This window comes from Engystomops pustulosus, chromosome 11 (genome assembly GCF_040894005.1).
Source record: "Engystomops pustulosus chromosome 11, aEngPut4.maternal, whole genome shotgun sequence".
NCBI lineage: Eukaryota > Metazoa > Chordata > Amphibia > Anura > Leptodactylidae > Engystomops > Engystomops pustulosus.
In genome coordinates this window covers 9040771-9062803 of record NC_092421.1, presented here as the reverse complement: position 1 = coordinate 9062803, position 22033 = coordinate 9040771, and the positions used below count along the sequence as shown (strand labels likewise).

At 45.0% G+C, this 22033-nt stretch overlaps 2 protein-coding genes across 6 annotated transcripts in view; one reads left to right on the top strand and one right to left on the bottom strand.

Moving 5' to 3' along the window:
• LOC140106121 (uncharacterized) overlaps positions 1-9759 on the bottom strand; it is a 30690-nt gene extending 20931 nt beyond the window's left edge. The window contains exons 1-4 of one of the 2 annotated variants that reach the window (XM_072130368.1): positions 9576-9759; positions 5398-5498; positions 5246-5306; positions 1195-1292 (exon numbers count right to left, since the gene is read on the bottom strand). In XM_072130368.1, the coding sequence (XP_071986469.1) occupies positions 1195-1292; positions 5246-5306; positions 5398-5457 (219 nt within the window). In that variant the 5' untranslated portion in view covers positions 5458-5498; positions 9576-9759. The remainder of the gene's footprint in view (positions 1-1194; positions 1293-5245; positions 5307-5397; positions 5499-9575) is intronic. The other variant, XM_072130369.1, reaches the window with a different exon arrangement.
• Positions 9695-20242, top strand: LOC140106094 (uncharacterized). Of its 4 annotated transcripts, XM_072130314.1 has the most exons (8): positions 9797-9834; positions 9930-10006; positions 11480-11602; positions 11687-11854; positions 11937-12060; positions 12144-12235; positions 13913-14012; positions 15368-20242. In XM_072130314.1, the coding sequence occupies exons 3-8, from the start codon at positions 11495-11497 to the stop codon at positions 16252-16254; spliced, it is 1479 nt and encodes a 492-aa protein (XP_071986415.1). In that variant the 5' UTR covers positions 9797-9834; positions 9930-10006; positions 11480-11494; the 3' UTR covers positions 16255-20242. The 4 variants fall into 4 exon arrangements, with proteins under 4 accessions (XP_071986417.1, XP_071986416.1, XP_071986415.1 ...); XM_072130316.1 differs by lacking the exons at positions 9797-9834; positions 9930-10006 and adding an exon at positions 9695-9790; XM_072130315.1 differs by lacking the exon at positions 9930-10006 and having other exon boundaries at positions 9736-9834.
• The last annotated feature ends 1791 nt before the right edge of the window (positions 20243-22033 follow it).

The window sequence follows — 22033 nt, the reverse complement described above, 5'->3', positions numbered from 1 at the left end:
CTTGTACATAGGGGGCAGTATTATAGTAGTTATATTCCTGTACATAGGGGACAGTATTATAGTAGTTATATTCCTGTACATAGGGGACAGTATTATAGTAGTTATATTCCTGTACATAGGGGCAGTATTATAGTAGTTATATTCCTGGACATAGGGGGCAGTATTATAGTAGTTATATTCCTGTACATAGGGGGCAGTATTATAGTAGTTATATTCCTGGACATAGGGGGCAGTATTATAGTAGTTATATTCCTGGACATAGGGGGCAGTATTATAGTAGTTATATTCCTGTACATAGGTGCAGTATTATAGTAGTTATATTCCTGGACATAGGGGGCAGTATTATAGTAGTTATATTCCTGTACATAGGGGGCAGTATTATAGTAGTTATATTCCTGTACATAGGGGGCAGTATTATAGTAGTTATATTCCTGTACATAGGGGGCAGTATTATAGTAGTTATATTCTTGTACATAGGGGGCAGTATTATAGTAGTTATATTCCTGTACATAGGGGCAGTATTATAGTAGTTATATTCCTGTACATAGGGGGCAGTATTATAGTAGTTATATTCCTGTACATAGGGGGCAGTATTATAGTAGTTATTTTCCTGTACATAGGTGGCAGTATTATAGTAGTTATATTCTTGTACATAGGGGGCAGTATTATAGTAGTTATATCCCTGTACATAGGGGGCAGTATTATAGTAGTTATATTCTTGTACATAGGGGGCAGTATTATAGTAGTTATATTCCTGTACATAGGGGGCAGTATTATAGTAGTTATATTCCTGTACATAGGGGGCAGTATTATAGTAGTTATTTTCCTGTACATAGGTGGCAGTATTATAGTAGTTATATTCTTGTACATAGGGGGCAGTATTATAGTAGTTATATCCCTGTACATAGGGGGCAGTATTATAGTAGTTATATTCCTGTACATAGGGGGCAGTATTATAGTAGTTATATTCTTGTACATGGGGGGCAGTATTATAGTAGTTATATTCCTGTACATAGGGGGCAGTATTATAGAAGTTCTATTAGCATAACAAGGTCATGGCAAAAAGAGTGATAACACAAACTCCTGGCGTAATAAGATATAAAATCTGTGTAAAATCTTAATGCTTGATGGACAAGTGTCAAACAAAATGTGTTTGCTTCATTATTTATGGTATTTTTTGTCTGCTACCAATACCTTAATATGTTTGTCAGCAGTCAGTACTGCCTCAGGGCGACTTTGGGAGTAGCGAGGAGTAGGACATCTTTCCGGTGAATTTCTGTTACTGGAACAATCTTTAGGAAACACAAACACAATAACTGAGAACACAGTGAAGACTTACAAGGTCCTTTATGCCTCCTCCTACATGCAAGTCCTCAAAGGGAATCTGCCATTTGCTTTGATGCATTATGAAGCAAACATACCTTGGGACTGCTGTAGCTACACTGATGCAGAAACATATCTTGTTTAATCCCCAAGCTGAGTGGTTTTGCTGAAAATACAATTATAAAATTATGATAATGTGGCTCTCTCTCTCCTGGGGGTGCCCCGGCGCTTCTCCTCTTACCCAAATTATGCTCCTGCCTTGTAATGCCCAGCATAAGCCAAGAAAACATCATCACTGTGTTTTCCCTGACAGGCAGAAGTAATCCATCACTGCACCATCCCCCAGCTGCAGTGTATGAATCATCCAGCTCAGGTTGATTAGTACTGCCTTGACAGTTCAGGAAGCTCCATGTGTAGTGTGTTTATGTAGGCAGCCAGCTCCTGAATTTTAAAATTGTTTTTGGAGCAGAACCACTCAGTTCATGGATTAAACAAGATATGTTTCTGCATCCGTGCAGCTACAGCATTCTTAAGGTATGTTTGGTTCACAATGCATAAAAACAAATGGTAGATTTCCTTTACGTTGTAACTCCATTTAGTTTTTCACAAACCAATAGCTCCTGGGATGTAGAACACCTTTGCCTAGTATTTTGGGTTTTCTGGCTGTGCCGATTTCTCGTGCGATTCCATAGAGTTGTTTAGAGATACAGTTTCACAGAGGGTAGGGGCTGCTGTACGGGGCTGTGGATACAGACGTTTCCTACACATAATAGTGAGATACAAGATTTCCCCTGTGGTTTTCCAGTACCTCCATCCCAGTTTGATTCTGTCTGCGATTCCCTATTTCTCTGCACCTCAAGCTGTGTCATACACTCCTCTGCATCCTCCTCCCCCATCTCCTGCTCTCTATATATGTTCTACTCAGCAAAGAATCTATAGTTCTCACATAGCACAGACTATACAATTCATGTAACTATTTCACTGCTTTCTTCTCCTACTTATTACATGCTGCATGCACCTCCATGTGATGAAAGCTGCCAGGCTGGCCAATAGATACATCCTATATGTACACTATTCAGTATTCAGTGGATTTACTGTAGTTAGTTACTGAGCTCAATCTCGTCTGCTCCCTGACAAAAGACTTCAGTGGATGCCGGTCCCTAGTCTGCAGTGGGGTCTTTCGACTTCACTGTAGTTTCTTCTGCTCCTGCACTAACAGCAGGAGCAGGACCAGGTCTCCGACTATCAGACACACCCAGATAACCTAAGGAGAAGGCAGAAGCAGTTTATTAACACATCTGCATTCTTCTCAAGTACTGCTATCCAGTAAATGTAGGAGCCACAGCTGATGCTGAGTCTATAAGTCGTGGGGCGGAGTGGGAGTGGGTAGCGCTTTTGCCTTGCAGCGCTGGGGTCGTTGGTTCGAATCCCACCCAGGTCAACATCTGCAAGGAGTTTGTATGTTCTCTCAGTGTTTGCGTAGGTTTCCTCCAGGTACTCCGGTTTCCTCCCACACCCCAAAAAACATACTGGTAGGTTGTTTAGATTGTGAGTTTGCCATGCTTTGTGCAGCTCTGTGTGTGTTATATAAATAAAGAATTATAATTATTATTTTTATTATCATGTGATCACAAGGGCATAAGGGTTTAATCAGAGCTGCTGGTTCTGATCAGACATCCCCTCCCCCAGGGCCAGGTACTGGGAAAAACTAGAAAGTGAAAAAACATTTTTTGTATAAAAGAAAATAAAAAAACTGGGGAAATGTCTTTAATGACCTCATGGGGGACATATAAAAAAAAAAAACACTCACACAATAGTAATAAAGATTTATAAATAAACATTTATCCCTTGCACAACATGACGTTTCTCAACGTCATGGAGTGGCAGCGAGTGTATGAAGAGGTCCCACAGGCTGAGCCCTCTTCATACACACTGGGTCTATGGAACACTCACAGATCAGTAAGAAAATCCGATCGTGTGCGCCAAAAAAATCAGATGTTTACAGCCCTTTGGAATCCAAATACTTGGGGTGCGGCCCTTTTGTTCAAGACTATACATATTCTATTAACTATCCCTATGTGTCAAGAAAAAAATCTAAGTTATGGCCCTTAGTATGAAAATTCATTAAAAATGCCTGGGTCATTAAAGCCCTTAAGGGCCTTGTCCTAAATGGGGCAAATACAGGAAGAGGTTAGTCTCCCTTCAGCCACAAAACTTAATAAAACAGGCAATTCAGTGGGTGTTCAGAGGTAGATTCAAAGGAACCCCTATTTTTCAAGGTCCCAATCAGTGTTATCCACCCTGTCTCCCACTGAGTGAAGTGTGTCTCGCACCCATGCAGTCAAATTTGATCAGTTGTTGATCACTGCAATATGCCTCGTAGCAAACACACTACTAAGGTGCTATTCGCATTAATCATGCCCTCATGTCATTCCTATATGCTTCCTCCGCCTTACGCGTTTCAACACTCCCCTACTTGGAAGCGCATCATCAGAGGCTTGTAGAATAGGTTATAGGATTTTGTATTGCACTAACACCCTGTACTTGTGCGTGCATTGGCCGACATGCTCCAGCACTATTGAGGCCATTGACTGCATGGGTGCGAGACACACTTCACTCAGTGGGAGACATGGTGGATAACACTGATTGGGACCTTGAAAAATAGGGGTTCCTTTGAATCTACCTCTGAACACCCACTGAATTGCCTGTTTTATTAAAGGGAACCTGTCACCAGGGACCTAATTTTTCACTAAAGACAGATTGTAAAATCCCATGACACCTGCAGTGCAAATCTGTCTCTCTGCCTTTAATAAGCATTTGCATTACAATATAATTGTGTGTTATAACTTACTTTGCACCCTGACAAAATCCTGGGGTAGTCACAGGGGCTGGACTTTGGTTTAGATGCATTTCAAAAAACAACATGTGACTTGTCTGTGTTACTCACTCCTCAGAGCTTAGCCCCCACCTTTGTGCTCCTGTACAGCTCCTCCCTCCTGCTCCTTCTCAGAGGTCACAGCTTGGTTAGCCTGACATCAGTTGGGGAGGGACAGAGCTGTACAGGAGCACAAAGATGGAGACAGCCTGCAGCTCAGACAAGTCACATGTTGTTTTTTGAAATGCATCCAAACCAAAGTCCAGCCCCTGTGACTACCCCAGGATTTTGTCAGGGTGCAAGGTAAGTTATAACACACAATTATATTGTAATGCACCAAACCAATGATGTATTGCATCCAAACCAAAGCCCAGCCCCTGTGACTACCTCAAGATTTTATCAGGGTGCAAGATTAAGTTATAACACACAATTATATTGTAATGCAAATGCTTAGAAAAGGCAGATGTGCACTGCAGGTGTCATGGGCTTTTACAATCTGTCTTTAGTGAAAAATTAGGTCCCTGGTGACAGGTTCCCTTTAAGTTTTGTGGCTGAAGAGTGGCCTGTTTTAGAATATAATTAATAAAGTTTTTTAGTTTTAAGTGTTCTAAATTCTCCGGCAGTAAATATATGTACCTTTGAACACAAACCAAGTAATATTCACTACTTCTATATTATAAGAGATTAGACTCCACCCACTTCGCTGCTGCTGAGGAGGATTTCTGACAAGAAGCTTCAGAACAGAAAATACCATAACTCTGGAAAGAAAAGGGCAAGGAACACAATATGGGCCTTGTTCTGTTTGTTTCAAAAAGTGGAATCGCACATTACAATTTGGTAAAAAAAAGTTAGGCTTTAATGCATGGACAGCCACACTTTAGCACAACAGAATTTGGGAGACTACAGTTTTCAGGATGGGAGTTTGGAGAGGAACTGAGCAAGCTTCAAGCTTTACAACAGCCGAGGGCAAAGGTTGCTGACCCATCCAGAAGAGAAGGGGAGAAATCAGCAGTAAAAGTACAGTAGAAGTGCAGCACTAATATTCACCTGTGCTGATATCTGTAGGTTCCTCCTCTTCCTTGATCTTCACAAGCCTAGGAAATTCACCCTAAGTATTTAATTCAACAATGCTGATGTTATTACCAGCTTTCTCATAGTAAATCCATGCAGTGGTGATAGCGGTGGAATCATCCATTTACCTGGGTTTTCTGAAGCTCGGTGAGACTTGCATCCTCCGTCTTACACTTTTTACCCTCCATTGCTGGTCAGTGCAGACGTGGCATGTGGGAAAATGCTGGTGCTGAAAAATAAAATGCACTTACAATCAGAATTCATTACAAAGGGTCCTAACAGAAGGGTCACCTGTTCTCCTGGACAGAAACAGGGCATATACAGAGAGTTCATGGGCTGAGTTCTCCATATGCAGCAGGTGTCAGCTGTATTACACAGCTGACACCTACTGGTAATCGCCTGTCCAATTGTGGCACCTTACAGTGCTTCACATGGGCTTTGCCATCTTCGATGGCCAATCGGCACCCACCCCGTGACATCATCAGAGGGCGCCGATCAGTTGCTATGTTAGCTAGAAGCCTGTTAAAGAGGTTGTCTGGCTATTTTAAAGTCAGAGGTTGCGATATCACCTAGACGCTTGTAGAGGCCGATTTAATCCCCCAAAAACCACCAAGCGTACCAGGCTCATTTGCATACAATCCTTCATCTTGGTGGTAGGATGCGAGCAGTGCTGGAGCTCACTGCAATACTGCACAGAAGCAAAATGTCCTTTGAAAGATCACAGAGCGCGTCAGCACTATAACCTTTACCAGGGGCATAACTTAAGGGGGTGCAGAGGGTGCAGTCGCAACTGGGCCCAAGAAGTCTAGGGGGCCCTTTCCCATATGAGAAGACTTGGACTATAAAGAATACATTATATTTAGCGGCCTGGCACAAATTTTGCACTGGGACCCAGTAGCTTCAAGTTACGCCACTGACTTTACCTTGTTGTGAAGGGGTGTAATAGTCCCGAGACAAGCAATGACCAGGCGGCGGAACGAGTAAGAGAGCATCAGGAAGGAGCGAGGGGCAGTGCAGCAGAGAGAGAAGCAAGACGAAGCCCTGAGCAGATGCACAAAGAGCGGCAGGATGATGTCTACTGGCTCTCTATTACACATCCCTCTCTATAGTGTTAGCTGCCATCCATATAACACACCCCTTCTACTAAGGCCCCATGCACAGAACCGTGTAGGGGCCCAATATCCGATATCGGTCCCCATTGACGCCTCACGTTGTCTCACCGCACTGTGCCCGGGCACAGAAAAATATAGGATGTGAGCTCACAGCTCCGAGAGAAGCTGATGTGACCAGAGCTCAGGACACATGACGTTCTACAGCAGCCACGGGCTGGAGCGGTGAGGAATTGGCTGCTAAAGCTCAGAAAACAAGGGATGTAACTATTTTCTTGTATAAATAGACGTCTATAAGCACTTTATATAACTAACAGTTATATATATTTGTATTACTGAAAATTTCATACTCCTCCTCGGCTCAAAAATGGTGAAAGGAGTATTATTACCCTTCTGGAATAATGTTAGTGCGCCCTCTGGTTGCAGGTTATGATTATTACACACACTCACATATATACTATGAACTGTTACACAGATAGACCTATAACCTAGTACAGGCTTATGACTACTATGCACACTTCCTGCTATGATGGATACATCAGCCAGGCTGTTCAGCAGATGCTATCACTCTCTCTTCATCCCAGGACAAACGGGGACAGGGAGTACAGAGAACGATAAGTAAGCAGCTGCTGGCATGTAGGAGAACAGAGGAGACCCAGCACAAACTGAAGTAAGTAGCCTTCATCCTATATATCAGACTCCTGTGCTGATCAACCAACTTCCTTTCACTGAAAGAGGTGGTGAGCAGCGAAGACTTGGATGGTAATGGATTCTGTATTAAACTGAGCAGCTGCAGGGGGAGGAGGTGGACTGTGTGTGAACAGACTGTAGATAGGACAGAGCAGACATGCTTCTCAGCTCCTGGCTCCCTGTGAAGTACTCAGCAGAGATGGGAGTGAGCACAAGGCATAATCCCAACCCTTCACCTTCAGCTGATCCTGGAGACCATCCTGTTATCTCCTACACCAGTGATGGCGAACCTTTTGGAGACTCAGTGCCCAAACTACAACCAAAATCCACTTATTTACCGTGAAGTGCCAACGTGGAATTTTAAGCAGTAACTTATTGCTACCTGTTCTTTCAATTGTATCACCCCCCCCCCCCCCCCCCCCATGAGGCCAACAATACAGTTGAAAGAAGGAGGGTAAATTCAGACTCTCGTTGTAGCTTCTCTCCAGGGTCTCTCTGTAGAGGAAAAATGGTGGGTCCAGCAGGATGAGCTCCAAAAACATTGCAGTTCTGTCAACACCTTCTCACCTTTCCAGCAGTTCCTAACAGCCAATGAAGTGTCGCTTTCGGCATCTCTTAAGTTGCCTGGGACTTGGTGGATTTGGTCCTATTTGGTAAACTCTGTCCTAGGGTGATGGTCTGAGTCGCCACAGAAATGGCTCCGAGTGCCACCTCTGGCACCCGTGCCATAGGTTTGCCACCACTGCCCTACACAGATTATTCCTGGAAACCAGAATGCAGGGCTGAAGGGAGAGGGGCCAAGACAGGCAGAAAGCAGAGGACTAACAGAGAAACGGCAATAAGGTAATGAATGGATATTGGAAAATGTTAGTTTTTAGCTAATGAAGTAATAGAAATAAAACATTAAAAAATAACCTTGACTTATTATTTTTACATCTCTACGTATCTTCACTGGGAAATGTGTTTTAAGTGGAAATATTTTTCCTCATGCATTTATTTTTTATAATTTGCAACGAGATGGAATGTGAAACTAACAGTTTAAAAAAAGAAAAAAAAAATCACCTGGTAACATTTTTTTAATGTATATAAAATTTTAAAATTTGTAGCTTTTAAGGAAATCTACCAGCGGATGAAGGATTGTAAACCTAGCACACTGACAAACTGGTGTGTGCCCCCTCTGGCAGGAACTGGGCTTCTTGTTTTTACAAAAAAAAAGAAGCATTATAGATTATGCAAATGAGCCTGAGGGGCTCCAGGCTCAATTAAAATCTATGGAGCCTGGAGCCCCTTGTTCATTTGCATCATTTTAAAACCTTTAAAAAGGAAAGGGGGCTAAAATAAGAGTGGATCCAGCCAGAGGGGGCACACACCAGTATGTCAGTGTGCTTGGTTTACAATCCTTCATCCTGGTGGTAGATGTCCTTTAAAGCAGATCTTTAATTATTTTGGTTTTGGTAAGGTGACATACAACTATAAGGTATGATGGAACACTACACATGTTCATCTTTTACATGTAGTAGGTGTGATATTATTTACATCGTATTTTGCCATCAAAGCTTTTACATACATATCAATATTTTTAATAACATGTTATACTCTGAATCAAAATTGCAGGATGGTGCCGGCGTCTATAAACTCCTGACTACAACCTTGACAATTTGACAGGAGTCTGCTTTAGGTAAATATATAGTTATAGAGGGAGGGGGGGTCAGTGTCATTGTTATGGTATCATTTTTTGTTCTGTTAGTTTATGTTAAAAAAGTAACAACTGATCTGAAAAACTCTGACTCTCCACAGAATCTTCTGAAAGAGTTGGGGCTTATTCAGATGGCCGTGTGCTTGCCCGGACCGGATCTCAGGCGATCACAAGGCCAGGAGGAGGAGGAGGACTGAGACCCCCACTGATCAGCTTTAGTTTAATTTATTTTGTGGGAAAACCCCTTTAATATGACACAAGTAGCCGGTTTCTAGGTGCTACAGAACAGAAAAGAGGGGCTTCCGAATTGATCCTCCCCCTGCAACCACTAAACTTGACTCATCTCACGTGAGGCGAGAAGAGTCATATTTGCTTGACGCTTGGAGGGGATTTTTATAGGTAAATTAATGAAATGTCACATAATTCCAGAAAGGAGGTTTCATCCTCTACATGAGGGAGCCAGGATTGGGTTAAAATCAGGTTCCATTTAAAGGGATATTCCAGAAATTTTAATTAGTTACTGTCAGACTGACTGCTAGGACCTCCCTAATCAGTGGTGAGAAGGGGCTTCCTGGACCCCCAACATGAAGAGGGCAGATTGTCCATTAACTTCCTGAATATATGAGTGTGAGTAGTCCCTCCAGTTGAGTAGGGGTACACCGGACCCCCATTCTTGTGATCAGTGGGGCCCCTGCAGTCAGACCTCCCCCTTTATAAGGGGATTATAATGATGCCTCCTCAGTATCACGTGATGACTATCATCATTTCATGGCGTCCCCCCCTCCAGCACAAGGATAACGCACGTACTTACACACAGAGAACCTTCCGAGCTCTTGTTGACGGTATCACCGGAAGTGGAAATCTCGGCATTGCGCGACGGGATCTGTGACACTTTCACTTCCGGGTTTTGCGTTCCACCAGTCTTCTGCGTTTCAGCAATGGTGGTCCTGCGAGGTGATGTCACGAGATGGATGTTGTCTCCATAGTTACAGTGCAGTCAAAGAGTCCTCAAACAGACGCCTTACGGTAACATTACTTAGTGGTCTACGACAAAATGGCCGCCTACACAGGTACTTGCAGACAGTTTGCTCCACCAGGTCATTCATTGAGCATGAAATACCAAGACTACATTTCCCAGGGTTCTCCGTACTGTTTGTCGTATCAGAGTGACGTCATCACATGGCTGCCCTTGGGGCGGGGCTACCTAGAGAGAGAGCTAAGGACTTGGAGCTGAGAGGGAAGGTGAGTAGCAGCTGTAGGTTACAATGTAACACAATATATCACATTACAATAGTCTGACAACACTCCGGTCAGAAAGTTTTGGCAAACAAACCTCTCAACTTTAGTACAGGGCACAGGGATAATACAGGGAGCTGCCTGCACTGCTACACACAGCAGTAGGAGAGGCACAGGGATAATACAGGGAGCTGCCTGCACTGTTACACATAGCAGTAGGAGAGGCACAGGGATAATACAGGGAGCTGCCTGCACTGCTACACACAGGAGAGGCACAGGGATAATACAGGGAGCTGCCTGCACTGCTACACACAGCAGTAGGAGAGGCACAGGGATAATACAGGGAGCTGCTGCACTGCTACACACAGCAGTAGGAGAGGCACAGGGATAATACAGGGAGCTGCCTGCACTGCTACACACAGGAGAGGCACAGGGATAATACAGGGAGCTGCCTGCACTGCTACACACAGGAGAGGCACAGGGATAATACAGGGAGCTGCCTGCACTGCTACACACAGCAGTAGGAGAGGCACAGGGATAATACAAGGAGCTGCCTGCACTGCTACACACAGCAGTAGGAGAGGCACAGGGATAATACAGGGAGCTGCCTGCACTGCTACACACAGGAGAGGCACAGGGATAATACAGGGAGCTGCCTGCACTGCTACACACAGGAGAGGCACAGGGATAATACAGGGAGCTGCCGGCTCAGATACAGATAGCAGTAGGAGAGGCACAGGGATAATACAGGGAGCTGCCTGCACTGCTACTCACAGGAGAGGCACAGGGATAATACAGGGAGCTGCCGCCTCTTACACACAGCAGTAGGAGAGGCACAGGGATAATACAGGGAGCTGCCGGCTCTGCTACACACAGCAGTAGGAGAGGCACAGGGATAATACAGGGAGCTGCCGGCTCTGCTACACACAGCAGTAGGAGAGGCACAGGGAAAATACAGGGAGCTGCCTGCACTGCTACACACAGCAGTAGGAGAGGCACAGGGATAATACAAGGAGCTGCCTGCACTGCTACACACAGCAGTAGGAGAGGCACAGAGATAATACAGGGAGCTGCCGGCTCTGCTACACACAGCAGTAGGAGAGGCACAGGAATAATACAGGGAGCTGCCGGCTCTGCTACACACAGCAGTAGGTTTGATCAGTTAAAGGGGTTCTCAGGAGGTGGAAAAACATGGCTGCAGTCTTCCACAAACAGCGCCACACCTGACCATGGTTACTGCCAGTACTGCAGCTCAGCTGTATAGAAATGAATGGAGCTAAGTTGCAATGCCACACACTACCCATGGTCAGGTGAGGCGCTGGTTTTGGAAGACTGCAGCCATGTTTTTCCACCTCCGGAGAACCCCTTTAAGTTGTGATTTAGCCCAACAGGGAAGGAGACGGCTTCTTATTGCAGTTTCTTTCTTTTTTTTTGAGCTGTGATATTCTAGGTAACAGCATGGTACTTACCTCTCCTCAGGTGTAGGGGTCGTGCATGCGCTCATGTATACGTGACGTCAGACTAGTGACCATGGATCAGAGTCTCCTGACTGAGAGGATACTGCACCTCACCTTGGAGATCATCTATCTGCTGACTGGAGAGGTGATGGATTCTGGCAAATATGTCACAAGACTTCTCCAGAGCCACAGGGGCCATGACTATTGAAATTCCTAATCTGTTTCTCAGGATTATGAACCTAGGAAGGAAACCAGTAGACGGCAAGAGGTGAGAGACGAAATGAAGGTGCAGAACCTCATTGTGGGACCTCAGTCTCTCTCAGAGGTAGATGGGAGAAACAACAGGCTGAAGATCCTGGACCTGAGCAGGAAGATCCTGGAGCTGCTGAGCGGAGAGGTGAGCGATGCTCAGACATTCCACAGTATCATATACAAGGGGTGATGTGTCTGGGTGATGACTGTGTCATTGTGGGTGTCAGGTTCCTATAAGGTGTCAGGATGTCTCCATCTATTTCTCCATGGAGGAGTGGGACTACATAGAAGAGCACAAGGACCAGTACCAAGACGTCATTATGGAGGAGCACCAGAACCTCACATCACTGGGTAACAAATAAAACTATCAGCTCATATCCACAGACTACTTCTACATCTGAATCTATTTAGTAACTCTATGGATGTTCTCACAGATGGATCCAGCGTGAGGAATACATCAGATAGACGTCACGGTCCGATCCATCTACAGGACTTTGTGGAAGATGAGATGTCCAAGGAATATCCGGTAATTACAATGCATTAGTAGTACAGGCCATGTTACAATGGTCACTGAAGCAGTCAAATACTTTGTCTACGGAGCCTATATGTCCTCTACACGTCATTGTTTTATGGTGGATGGTCAGGATGAGATACCATGCTGTATCACAGGGATTAGGCACCATGCTGTATCACAGGGATTAGGTACCATGCTGTATCACAGGGATCAGGCACCATGCTGTATCACAGGGATTAGGTACCATGCTGTATCACAGGGATCAGGTACCATGCTGTATAACTGGGATGAGGTACCATGCTGTATCGCTGGGATGAGGTACCATGCTGTATCACAGGGATTAGGTACCATGCTGTATCACTGGGATGAGGTACCATGCTGTATCACAGGGATTAGGTACCATGCTGTATCACAGGGATTAGGCACCATGCTGTATCACAGGGATTAGGCACCATGCTGTAGCACAGGGATTAGGCACCATGCTGTATCACAGGGATTAGGCACCATGCTGTATCACAGGGATTAGGCACCATGCTGTATCACAGGGATTAGGCACCATGCTGTATCACAGGGATTAGGCACCATACTGTAGCACAGGGATTAGGCACCATACTGTAGCACAGGAATTAGGAACCATGCTGTATCACAGGGATTAGACACCATGCTGTAGCACAGGGATTAGACACCATGCTGTAGCACAGGGATTAGGCACCATGCTGTATCACAGGGATTAGGCACCATACTGTAGCACAGGGATTAGGCACCATACTGTAGCACAGGAATTAGGAACCATGCTGTATCACAGGGATTAGACACCATGCTGTATCACAGGGATTAGACACCATGCTGTAGCACAGGGATTAGGCACCATGCTGTAGCACAGGGATTAGGCACCATGCTGTAGCACAGGGATTAGGCACCATGCTGTAGCACAGGGATTAGGCACCATGCTGTATCACAGGGATTAGGCACCATGCTGTATCACAGGGATTAGGCACCATGCTGTATCACAGGGATTAGGCACCATGCTGTATCACAGGGATTAGGCACCATGCTGTATCACAGGGATTAGGCACCATGCTGTATCACAGGGATTAGGCACCATGCCGTATCACAGGGATTAGGCACCATGCCGTATCACAGGGATTAGGCACCATGCCGTATCACAGGGATTAGGCACCATGCCGTATCACAGGGATTAGGCACCATGCCGTATCACAGGGATTAGGCACCATGCCGTATCACAGGGATTAGGCACCATGCCGTATCACAGGGATTAGGCACCATGCCGTAGCACAGGGATTAGGCACCATGCTGTAGCACAGGGATTAGGCACCATGCTGTAGCACAGGGATTAGGCACCATGCTGTAGCACAGGGATTAGGCAACATGCTGTAGCACAGGGATTAGGCACCATGCTGTAGCACAGGGATTAGGCACCATGCTGTAGCACAGGGATTAGGCACCATGCTGTAGCACAGGGATTAGGCACCATGCTGTAGCACAGGGATTAGGCACCATGCTGTAGCACAGGGATTAGGCACCATGCTGTAGCACAGGAATTAGGCACCATGCTGTAGCACAGGGATTAGGCACCATGCTGTAGCACAGGGATTAGGCACCATGCTGTAGCAAAGGGATTAGGGACTGTGATTTAAGTCTTCTAATTTATCCTTTTTTTATCAAAAGGAGAACTTGAATATTATAGTAGTTGACATTGCACCAAAAACTGAACAAGAAGAGAAGATGAAATTTAAGGTTGAAGATTCTCATGATTGTCTTGGATCAGGTGAGTGCTTTTGCGTCTTGGATTTCCTATTTTATTGCTCTCAGAACATTATCACACGGATCCTCCTTCCAGTTACTATTCGCCACACTTGGGCATCCAGTCATGTGATCACCTCACTATTCATGGACTGCAGAGTGTTAGAGCCAGTGATACAGGCCGCCTGTGGCAGGGTCTAATAGGGATAAATACCTTCATTAGTCCTGCCAGCAGATGGCGCCCTGCTATGAAATACTTACTTTCTTTTAAAGAGGACTTGTCACCCCCAAAAAGACCCCCACCAAATATGCCCCCCACAATCCTCTCCCCAGCCCCTTTCTATAAATGCCAATCCGCATCATGGAGAGCCGGCAGCAATTGTGCAATGTATGCGCTGCTGCCGGCTACTCTTACAGGTCCCCGCTGACAGGGGCGTGGCGGGGGAGTGTCGGCCGGCCCCCTCATGAATAAAGCCGACTTTCAGCGCATGGGATACGAGGAACCGACCTCTAATTTGGTAAGAGGTAGGATCTGTTACAACCAACGTTCCCAACATAAATTTTTTAAAAATTGCATATATAGAAAGGGGCTGGGGAGAGGATTATGGGGGGACATATTTGGTGTAGGTCTTTTTGGGGGTGACCGGTCCTCTTTAACTCAAAGTCCATGAAAACCCTTTTTTTCCGGAAAAAGAAAATGATCTTTCTGAATACATTGTATTCAGCACCATGGACAACTAAAATATCTAAAGAGAGTAAGTTCCTGGTTTTTCGGTGTTAACTTTTGTTAAGAAATTTTTTCACAAGAGATTTTTCACAAGTCTCATTTCAGCAATGGATTTTGGGGATAATTCTGTCTGTCTTTGATTTGGTATATGACCCCCTATTCCCATCAGATGTTTACTTTTCCCTTTTGTTTCTAAAATTCTTGGGTATCCCAGGATTTTTTATTGTGTACCCTGTACCTTGTTGTAGTAGTGCTCCTCTTCAAAGGAATCTGTCATCAAGAACAGGCACAATAAACCTTAATCAGCCCCTAAGGAAGTGGGCAGGGAGGAGGAGCTCCTGTCTTCTCAGGCTGAGATTTGAAAGGAAGGAGGCGGGGTTACCTGTCAGCCTGGAGAAAACATGACTCTTCTCTTCAGAATTTGACTCTTTGCATATCTGAAAAATTTCTGTAATTAAGTTACAGTGCCTCAGTGGTAGATAATTTTAGGTGATATGGGGAGGACTCTTAACCTCTTACCAGCAGGTATAACTGGTGTGAGGGGTAACATCCTATTGACAGGTCTTCTTTAATGAGACATATTAGCAATTGGTAATGTGTTCATTTTAGGTCTTGTAGTAATTTAATATATATTTTTTTTGTGTTTTCCATAGACGGTGAAGTTCTATATTGTTGTCAAGCTCTGACTTTTCAGGACAGATCCCCGGGAGCGAGCCAGGTTGACAATTCAGAGCTCTCCAGTGGTCAGTCTGATTTAGATACACAGAACCTGAAACAATATATCTGTCCAGACTGCGGAAAGTCCTTTTCTCGCCTTTCGCACTTTACCATCCATCAGAGAATTCACACAGGGGAGAAGCCATACGTGTGCTCAGAATGTGGAAAGAGCTTTTCTTGTAACTCCTACCTGGCCAAGCATCAGAGAAGCCACACAGGGGAGAAGCCGTTTGCCTGCTCCGAATGTGGAAAGTGTTTTAATCAGAGTTCTAACCTCTTCAAGCACCAGAAAACTCACACCGGAGATAAACCATTTATGTGCTCACTGTGCGGGAAATGTTTCACCCAAAAATCCCATCTGTCCATACACCAGATCATCCACACGGGCGAGAAAAGGTTCAACTGCCCCGAGTGTGGAAAGTGCTTCAGCAATAACGCCAGGCTGGTGGCCCACATCCGCGTCCACACCGGAGAAAAGCCTTTCGGGTGTTCCCTATGTGACAAACGCTTCACTCAGAAGTCGCATCTGGTCAAGCACCAAGTGGTTCACACCGGAGAGAAACCGTTCAGCTGTTCGCAATGCGCAAAGTGTTTTATTAGTAACTCGCATCTCGTCATCCACCAAAGGATCCACACAGGAGAGAAGCCATTCTCTTGTAGCGAATGCGGAAAGAGGTTCACCCAAAAATCGGACCTGGTCCGCCATGCAAAAATCCACATTGGAGAAAAACCGTATTCATGTACGACGTGCGGGAAGCAGTTCCTGTGTAAGGCTTATCTGGTGCAACATCACAAAGTGCACAGAGCGGAGACTGCAACATGAGCCAGAAAAAACGGAAACTTGACCCCTTAAAGTTTTATCACATTTCCGTTTTTTTGGTTCCGCTCCTTCCACAATCCACAACTTTTTCATTTGTTCGTTTACAAAGTTATATGAGGCTTCTTATCTGAGAGACGCATAGGGGCACAGTTACTTACCCGGTCCTGTCGCGATCCCCGCTTTACGTGATCCGACGAAAATGAACTTTGCCGCGATTCACAAAGATTGTGCACCCCCGATATCCTGCATGTGTCCCTCCCCCGCTCAGGTCCACCGGGGTTCACCTTCTTCTTCCCGGTGCATGTAATTGCATTGTCTTGCGACACAATTTTAAAGTTAAATCCCGCGCTCAGTCCGAATCCGTCGCCCCTCTATTTCTGTCGCATTTTGTGCCAAAATCCGATCGCGTGCGACACAATTCCCTTCTAAATCGCTGTCCCAGCGGCGCAAATCCCGAAAATTTCTAAAAGCCGACGAAAGGTAATCAGCGGGACCCTTAGTAAATAAGCCCCCTTGTATTTTCTATGCTGATGGGCAATTTTTTTACGGCTTTCGATGTGCAGTTGGGCCAAAACCTCCCCTTTTATTTTTTGGATCAGTAGGATTTATATAGTTTAGTCTTAATACTTAAAAAAAACCAACCCCTTGTGTCGCCATATTCATACACCCATAACTTTTTCGTACTTCAGTGTACAGAGCTGTGCAAGGTTTCATTGTTTTGAAGGATGATGTTATATATGTTAAAAGATCAGTCATTTTGAGAGCCGGTAATATCTAACATGTTTATGATTTTACGTTTCTATATATTTTTATCCATGTTCTAAGAAAAGAGAAGTGATTAGAATTTTATTCTCCATATTTTTGAAAACTTTTTTAAAAACTATTACTCCCTCCCCCCCAAAAAAAGTCTATTGTAAATATACTCCTTCTGCATGACACTCTGTCATATACTGTCTGGCTATCATTGCGCTGATAGGGCCACGGAGGGCGCCGAACTGCATTGAAAGATGGCGGCTCCCAGCAGCAATTACCTGGTCAGGTGACGCGGTCGGGCCTAATACAACCAGCGCTCATGGAGAGAGGGTTTGTGAAGTTTGTCAGTCATGAAGGGGTTAAGATTTCATCGTGATATTTTACTTTGTGGGTGTATAATGATAATAATAATAATTCCTTTATTTATATAGCGCACACAGATTACGCAGCGCTGCACAGAGTTTGCCAAATCGGTCCTTGTCCCCATGGGGCTCACAATCTAATCACCGACCAGTATGTATTGGAGTGTGGGAGGAAACCGGAGGACCCGGAGGAAACCCACGCAAACACGGAGAGAACATACAAACTCCTGGACCCTGGGACTTGAACCCAGGTCCCCAGCGCTGCAAGGCTGTATTGCTAACCGCTGAGCCACCGTGCTGTATGAATATGGATCGAATTATGAAAAATTGACAGTGGTCACACTTTTACAGATCTACAGCAAATCCTCCGTATACAGGCAGTGCCCAGGTTACGCGCCAGATAGGTTCTGTAGGCTTGTTCTGACCTTGACTTTGTAATGTAACCCAATCCAGTCCGTAAAACCAAAGTATGAAAAAGTTATTAGCTTCAAAAAATGGCGAAAAAAAGTAATTTTTTTATTCGTACAGAATGTTCTACATTTTTAAAGCACGTTAAAACCTGTAAAAATGTGGTATTCCCGTGATCGGACCGACCCAAAGAATAAAGGGGAGGGGTCATTTGGAGCGCACAGTGAAATCCGTAAAAACTGAGCCCACAGGAAAATGTAGCAAATGCGACCTGGGGTCATTTCAGCCTGGGGTTCAGTGAATTACGAGCATACAAGAGCTTCATTAGAGGTCACATTGGCCATAGAAGTCAGTTTGTAACTAGGGGTCGTCCATAAGTAAGGTCTTTCCACATACTGAAAAATACCAGTGGCAAAAGAATTTTTGCGCACAACAATAACTGTTTTTTTCAGACTATAAAATGCACCATACTACAAGAAACACACACCACTGCTACATCCATTCACACACACAGTCCTGCTGTATGTATTTACTCAAACACAGTTTAGCTACATCCATTCACACACACACACACACACCTCTGCAACTTTTATTCACTCACATGAACAGACACATCACTGCTACATCCATTCACACACACAGTCCTGCAATATATATATTTACTCAAACACAGTTTAGCTACATCCATTCACACACATACAACTCTGCAACTTTTATTCACTCACACACTCAGCACTGCTACATTAATTCACACACACGGTCCTGCTATATTTATTTGATCAAACATAGTTCCGCTACATCCATTCACACACACACACAGCTCTGCAACTTTAATTCACTCACATGAACAGACACCACTGCTACATCCATTGACACACACAGTCCTGCTATATATATTTACTCAAACACAGTTTAGCTACATCCATTCACACACACACATACACACAGCTCTGCAACGTTTATTCACTCACACACTCAGCACTGCTACATTAATTCACGCACAAACACCTCTTCTTAATCCCTGACAGCATGAAAGGGTTTAAGGACCTTATCGTGATCACTGGCTTCTGACCGTATCCTGGGTCCTGCAGTAATAGTCGTGTCAGGACGGCCGGGAGCAGGAGAAAGCCGCGTCGGGGATCTGCTCTCAGGAGATCGGGGGGGTCTGGTAGTGCCGGATCCTCCTGACATCCAGAATATACGACTCCTTACATCTTATAGTCTAACAAATACAATATATGTATAAAACCAAAGTGAAAACGATTTTCTTACTTTATAACGTGATGTGAACCCGGAATAATAAAGAAAAAAAAAAGTGTTATTTTTAGAGGCATAGATCAGTATTCTGCAGTAAGATATTGGGGCTCATTTACTTACCCGGTCCAGTCGCGATCCTGCGGTGCATTGTCCGGCGAGGATTCGGGTTCTGCTGGGATTCACTAAGGTCGTGCGCCCGATATCCACCAGGTGTCGCTGCTGCGCCGAGGTCCGCCGGAGTTCACCTTCTTCTACCTGGTGCATGTGAGTGCATGATCTTGCGACACATTTCGTTTTTTAAATTCAGCATTTTTCCGAATCCGCCAGGTTGCCTGATGGCCACGCCCCCTGATTTCCGTCGCCTGAAAGCCGGCACGATTGCGCCAAAATCCGATCCCGTGAGCCAAAATCCCGGCGGCATTCGGCGCAAAAACAGAAAAATTCGGGAAACCCGAAGTAAGCCCTTAGTAAATGAGCCCCATTATGTGTGCAGATGTTAACGCTTGTGTTGTGTTAACACGCTGCTAGCGTATTGTGTTAACCTTACAGATTGTAAACATAATTGCAGTGTAAATGACACTTTTGTCCGTAACCTCAGGGTTTAGAAACCGGAATAGCGAGGAGCTCAGACGGGTCGCGTATGAGTATCAACCAAAACACTCGGTATTGTTCCCCACGTGTTTGGTGCTTGCATTTCAGATCAGAGGCACAAGGCAACCGGAAAGCGTGCATGCAGCCTCAGGCCGCTTTCATATGTCTCCGTTTTGGTTGCGTTTTCATTACATTTGAAACGCATTACAGCAGCTGAGGAGAGGCGATTTGCCTAATTACATTACCGTTTACATGTGTTAACGCAATGTTAACAGTTGGTTAACATGCTGTTAATGTGTGTTAACATCACATTTACGTAAATGTTAACAGACATGTCATTATCCAAATTGCCTCTCCTCAGCCGTTGTGATGCAATGAAAACACAACCAGAGTGCATCGTGGGAACACGCCCTTAGGCTTTTTTTTTAAATCTGGATTATTTGTGGACTTTTTAACATTTTTTTGTAGCAGTTAACAGATGTGTGAGAATACTTAGTGCCATTTGTCTTCTTAACACGAGGGGTTTTATCTTTCCACTTACTTGTTTTTACACGGCTTTCTGTTTTCCTTTGCGTTATGACTTATATAATGGAAAATAAAATTATTTTTCACTACTCTTATATTTTTTCTTACAGCTTTGTATCTCCTTCTATCACTTTCCGATACCTGGGCCAGGGCTTAGTGGCACGGACTGGACCATTTTTTTCCAATTTATTTCTGTATCAAGTCTAGATCTTTGCTTCTATAGAAAGCTTCATTGTTTACTTCTTGTAGATAGAGACTGCTCACTGGTCATGTGATGTCACACAGGTGCACGGCTTGTTATATCCCTGGTCATCTAATGTCACACAGGCGCATGGCTCGTTCTATCCCTAATCATGTGATGTCACACAGGTGCGCGGCTCGTTCAATCCCTAGTCATGTGATGTCACACAGGTGCACGGCTCGTTCAATCCCTAGTCATGTGATGTCACACAGGTGCACGGCTCGTTCAATCCCTAATCATGGGATGTCACACAGGTGCACGGCTCGTTCTATCCCTAATCATGTGATGTCACACAGGTGCACGGCTCATTCTATCCCTAATCATGTGATGTCACACAGGTGCACGGCTCGTTCTATCCCTAATCATGGGATGTCACACAGGTGCGCGGCTCGTTCAATCCCTAATCATGTGATGTCACACAGGTGCACGGCTCATTCAATCCCTAATCATGGGATGTCACACAGGTGCACGGCTCATTCTATCCCTAATCATGGGATGTCACACAGGTGCACGGCTGGTTCTATCCCTGGTCATGTGATGTCACACAGGTGCACGGCTCGTTCTATCCCTAATCATGTGATGTCACACAGGTGCACGGCTCGTTATATCCCTAATCATGTGATGTCACACAGGTGCACAGCTTATTATATCCCAGGTCATGTGATGTCACACAGGTGCGCGGCTCGTACTATCCCTAATCATGTGATGTCACACAGGTGCACGGCTCATTCTATCCCTAATCATGGGATGTCACACATGTGCACGGCTCATTCTATCCCTAATCATGGGATGTCACACAGGTGCACGGCTCATTATATCCCTGGTCATGTGATGTCACACAGGTGCACGGCTCATTATATCCCTGGTCATGTGATGTCACACAGGTGCACGTCTCGTTCTATCCCTGATCATGTGATGTCACACAGGTGCACGGCTGGTTCTATCCCTGATCATGTGATGTCACACAGGTGCACGGCTCATTCTATCCCTAATCATGGGATGTCACACAGGTGCACAGCTCATTATATCCCAGGTCATGTGATGTCACACAGGTGCACGGCTCGTTCTATCCCTAATCATGTGATGTCACACAGGTGCACTGCTGGTTCTATCCCTGATCATGTGATGTCACACAGGTGCACGGCTGGTTCTATCCCTGATCATGTGATGTCACACAGGTGCACGGCTGGTTCTATCCCTGATCATGTGATGTCACACAGGTGCACGGCTCGTTCTATCCCTAATCATGTGATGTCACACAGGTGCACGGCTCGTTCTATCCCTAATCATGTGATGTCACACAGGTGCACAACTTGTTCTATCCCTAATCATCTGATGTCACACAGGTGCGCGGCTCGTTCTATCCCTAATCATGTGATGTCACACAGGTGCACGGCTCGTTCTATCCCTAATCATTTGATGTCACACAGGTGCACGGCTAGTTCTATCCCTTGTCATGTGATGTCACACAGGTGCACGGCTCGTTATATCCCTGGTCATGTGATGTCACACAGGTGCACAGCTAGTTCTATCCCTTGTCATGTGATGTCACACAGGTGCGCGGCTCGTTATATATATCCATAATCATGTGATGTCACACAGGTGCACGGCTGTCAGAGTAGATAAGGTTTGAATTACAGGTTCA